This window comes from Arachis hypogaea, chromosome 11, assembly GCF_003086295.3.
Source record: "Arachis hypogaea cultivar Tifrunner chromosome 11, arahy.Tifrunner.gnm2.J5K5, whole genome shotgun sequence".
In the NCBI taxonomy this organism is placed as follows: Eukaryota; Viridiplantae; Streptophyta; class Magnoliopsida; order Fabales; family Fabaceae; genus Arachis; species Arachis hypogaea.
In genome coordinates this window covers 125,693,883-125,698,257 of record NC_092046.1, presented here as the reverse complement: position 1 = coordinate 125,698,257, position 4,375 = coordinate 125,693,883, and the positions used below count along the sequence as shown (strand labels likewise).

At 32.7% G+C, this 4,375-nt stretch overlaps 1 protein-coding gene across 1 annotated transcript; it reads left to right on the top strand.

Annotated features, from left to right (window-relative positions):
- Positions 1 to 1,521: 1,521 nt before the first annotated feature.
- LOC112722537 (eukaryotic translation initiation factor 5A-2) lies at positions 1,522 to 3,309 on the top strand. The gene is made up of 5 exons (XM_025773595.3): positions 1,522 to 1,868; positions 2,150 to 2,272; positions 2,400 to 2,456; positions 2,765 to 2,839; positions 2,928 to 3,309. Exons 1-5 carry the CDS (start codon positions 1,746 to 1,748, stop codon positions 3,030 to 3,032), a joined length of 483 nt encoding a protein of 160 aa, XP_025629380.1. The 5' UTR covers positions 1,522 to 1,745; the 3' UTR covers positions 3,033 to 3,309.
- Positions 3,310 to 4,375: the final 1,066 nt, after the last annotated feature.

Sequence of the window (4,375 nt, the reverse complement as noted above, 5' to 3'; positions counted from 1 at the left end):
TGGTCAATAAGAATGAAGAAAAAGAATGTATCAAATTCATCTGTTAGGAATTTAGGAATAGCACGGAGAAAAAATTGAAATTATTTTAAAGGTAGTTATTTGATCTATTTAAACTGATTTTTTTAAAAAGACTATTTGTATAAAATAAATCGTTTTTTTTTTAAACAATATAGTAACATGTATCAACCATTCAGGAACAACTTCATGTGAAGTCAACTTTCTACTAAATTTAATAGGGACAAGTACTATTTTATCTTTAATATTTGAATTAAATTCTAATTCAATTTTTAATATTTGAAGCATTATATATTAATTCTATTTTAATTCTCTCATCAATTTTTTTTTAATTATTCTTTTTTTTTCAAAATTACCCTTTTTCATTATAATTTTCTTTTAGACACCGATAAAAATTGAATTATAATAATCATAGTGATAGTTATAGTTATGTGAGAAAAAAAAAAGATAATAAAAAGATATTTAAAAAAATTAATTTTGACAACTAAAAATTAACAAATTAAGGCATTTGGAATAAAAATAAAATGTTTTAAATATTATTAGAAATAAATTTTAATCACGAGGTTAAAAACTAAAATAATACTTTAATATCTTCACATAAAGATATAAAATTAGATATTGAGACATGCTTTGTTACAAATTCAATCGAAAAATATATAGTTTTTCTTTTTATGCGAGATTACCAACCAAAATTTTCTTGATTGATCTTTGTTTAACCAAATGAATTTTTACTGTAAAATCAATTAACATGAAATGTATAATATTTGAACTTTAATTTTTTAGTTAATATTCAATTTAGTCCCTAAAATTTTAATTGTCTATATTTAATTCTAAAATTTTGTAAATATGCCTTTCATTAGCTTCTAAGACTATTTTCAGTACAAAAACATTAATAGATGTATGATATATTTAGTCAGATACGTTTTGGTTTTGACATTCAAATAGTCCAAAGTCGACATCGTATCAATTGTTTTATTATTTTGTTAGGTAAAATTTCAATAAACATGAATTATTTGAATACCAAAATTAAATCAATATCATTTTATAGAGTCTAGCGTAGCCTCCAGCTGTCTATGACAATGTTCTATTAACGTACGTTGAAAATTGGTTTAAAGACTAGTACGAGATATGTTCGCAAAGTTTAGAGACTAAATAAAGACAATTAAACTTTTAGAGAGTAAATTAAGATTCAAATACAAGTTTAGAGACCAAATTGAACATTAATTTTGCAAAAAACAACTTTGAATATCATCTTTTTTTTTCTGATCTTGAATTTTTTTTTGGACGTGGGTCTTGACTTTGAATATCATCTTGTGTTACGTTTCAGTTTCACGTTGTTTTTGGGTTACAAAGCAAAAGTTTAATTAGTTTTTGGGCTTCTTTTTCCGTTTTCTTCGTTTTCGGCTAAAGCGCAATCATGGTTATGCATGGTCTCGAATTGAAGAGAGCGTCTGTTTCAATTGGGCCTGAGCCCATAAGAATCAGCGTAGAAGGGACGCAGCTAGCTGCTGATATTTATGATCCAACGGACACTGGTAGACTGAATCCAACGGTGGTGATTGGCATACTAAGATCTGCAATTGAAAATGTGAAACCCTAGATTCCGTGGCGATTGCAGTGAATATAAACGAACAAAAGCAGAAAGAAAGATACATCTACTCTCTCTCCCTCTTCTCCTTCTTCTCATTTCTCTCTGACTCACTCCAAATTCAGTGAAATCACCGTTGGATATGTCGGACGAGGAGCACCATTTCGAGTCGAAGGCCGACGCCGGAGCCTCCAAGACTTACCCTCAGCAAGCCGGTACCATCCGCAAGAACGGTTACATCGTCATCAAGGGCCGTCCCTGCAAGGTTCTCCCTTCAGTTTCTTCATTTCCCTTTGTCAAATGATTAATTCACTGATTAATTGAATTGATTTATAGTATGGTTCTTCTTTCTAGATCTAGTCTGTGTGCTTTGTTTTTCTAGGGTTTGCTGATCTAATCTGTTGATGGTGACTTATTGTACTTGCTTGCGTGCTTGATTTGTTATTTGCATCCATGATTAATTGCTTAATTAATTATAGTGTTGTTATCTATTGAATTCAATTTGTGTGCTGTGTTATCGATGGGCTTTTTTTTATCTGTGGGCAGGTTGTTGAAGTTTCGACTTCAAAGACTGGAAAGCACGGTCACGCTAAGTGCCACTTTGTTGGAATTGATATCTTCACTGCCAAGAAGCTCGAAGATATCGTTCCCTCTTCTCACAACTGTGATGTATGTGTGCTCCTCATCGTTTTCTTTCTTTCTTTCCTTGCCACTTTTTGAGGTGTAATTTATTGTGTGTGCTCCATGAAGTTGCACATCATAATAACATTCGGTAATTACTATTTCTTCTTGTCAGGTTCCCCATGTGAATCGTACTGACTACCAGCTCATTGATATCTCTGAGGATGGATTTGTAAGTTTCCAAGAATTCCATTTGATTAATTGATTTACTCATATTGTTATTATTACTTATTACTATTATTATGGTTTTGTTAACTTGAATCTACTGATTAGGGTTACTGAAGTGGTAAAATTAAATTTATAAATTTTCAATGCACTGGAAACTGCAGAGATTTTATTTCTTCTATGAAAACTTACTGCATTAGTGTAATATTAAGGCATTTACATTCTAATGCATATTCCTTTTTACTGTCATTATTATTGTGGTTGTATTCTTAATGTGTGCTTGCATTTTCTTCGTCTTAAATGGTTGTATTGTAGGTGAGTCTGCTCACTGAAAATGGAAACACCAAGGATGATCTCAGGCTCCCTACTGATGATTCTCTCCTGTCTCAGGTTTGTACAATTTAATGCAATTCGTGTATGGATGTGTTATGTTCCTATAAATGGTGTATTTATGTGCATCAGTGATTGGTTGATGCAGATTAAGGATGGGTTTGCTGAGGGTAAGGACCTTGTTGTCTCTGTCATGTCTGCTATGGGTGAGGAGCAGATTTGTGCCCTGAAGGATATTGGCCCAAAGAACTAAAGATTTGATTCCATTTATGGCAACATTGGCAGTTTGTTGTTTTCATTTTAAGCAGAAAAAAACATATTTTTGTAAGCCTCTTTTATCATATAGCCTTTTGTTCAAAACCGGGCTTATAAATTCTCTCTAGTCAGACTAGTAGTCTCTTACCAGTGTTGTTTATGGATGTGGTGGTGACAGGATACTATATTCCATTTTTATGTTGTTTTTTTCTCTGTTGTCCTGTGACTTTCTTATAAAGAAGGAGGAGTCTATCATGAAGAGAAGTTTGTCCTTAGTTTTTCTTTTTATTTTTAACCCCCAATTTGACTGTTATGCCCTTTATTTGCCTGCGCTGTTGAAACCTCCGTACTAAATAAGGTGTAATATAAAATTGGAATTTCCTCAGTAGTAGCTCAAGTGAGAGCATTTATCATCCATAATTCGATGAAACACGTTTTCAAGCAATTATTATTATCTTTTGTATTAATTTCGGATTCTGAAGTTACGGACACCGCCTATGGCAGAGTGATGAGTATTGCATAGTTAACCACTCGTAACGAGTTGAATTTTTTCATTGTGTCCCGTTAGGAAGAGTTTCATTATTGAGATACTACTCGAATATTGGTGCTGCTCTCATACCTGAAAATTTTCCTAACAAAATTAGTGTACATCTCAGCCAGCCCATGTACTCGAAATAACCGTTCCCTCGTGATATTGATATTCCCTTTTATTGTAGTACTTTACTAGGAATAATCTTTCAGATCATTTTTGATAACTTCTTGTCATGTCTTTTCAGTAGCTCTTTATGATCATTCTAAACAACACTACTGGTTACTTTGTATTTGTACCACCAAGTGCTATAGTATGGATGTGAAAAAACATACATACATGTAGAAATAACGCGTTTCTCCCTGTGAATGACACCTGCCCCTGGTGCTGCTGAATTGAGCAGTAGCTGCGCTGAAGATTTTGCAGAAAAAGGCAGCTTTAACTGCATGCTCCTCCAATTTGTCGGATGATTAGCTGAGTTTAACAATGGCATGAAAATGCTAAAGACTAACCATTTTTTGTGGGATATTGGGCCAATCAAATTGTATACAAATGCATTCAGTAGGCCGAAGGATGGCCTTCTCATGAAGATGTTATGCTGAGTTTTTGTTGTTGCTATTGTTATTAGGTGAACTAGTGTAAGAGCGTAGTCCATAGCGCGGGGTTGTGCACTAATTCAATATTGCATATTGTTGTGCATTAATTGCTGGTAAAAACATCAAATATATCATGCATATAATTCAAATAATATATTACTTATAGCTATTCGCTGGCAGAGAAGTGCTTGTATACAAAATTGAAGTAAATTTAAT

What these genes read in the sequence shown, in the direction of transcription:
- LOC112722537 (XM_025773595.3), top strand. Translation starts at nt 1,746, where the DNA reads ATGTCGGACGAGGAGCACCATTTCGAGTCGAAGGCCGACGCCGGAGCC. An exon ending in CCTCTTCTCACAACTGTGAT is followed by an intron (nt 2,273 to 2,399) that starts GTATGTGTGCTC and finishes TCTTCTTGTCAG; the next exon opens with GTTCCCCATGTGAATCGTAC. An exon ending in ATGATTCTCTCCTGTCTCAG is followed by an intron (nt 2,840 to 2,927) that starts GTTTGTACAATT and finishes TGGTTGATGCAG; the next exon opens with ATTAAGGATGGGTTTGCTGA.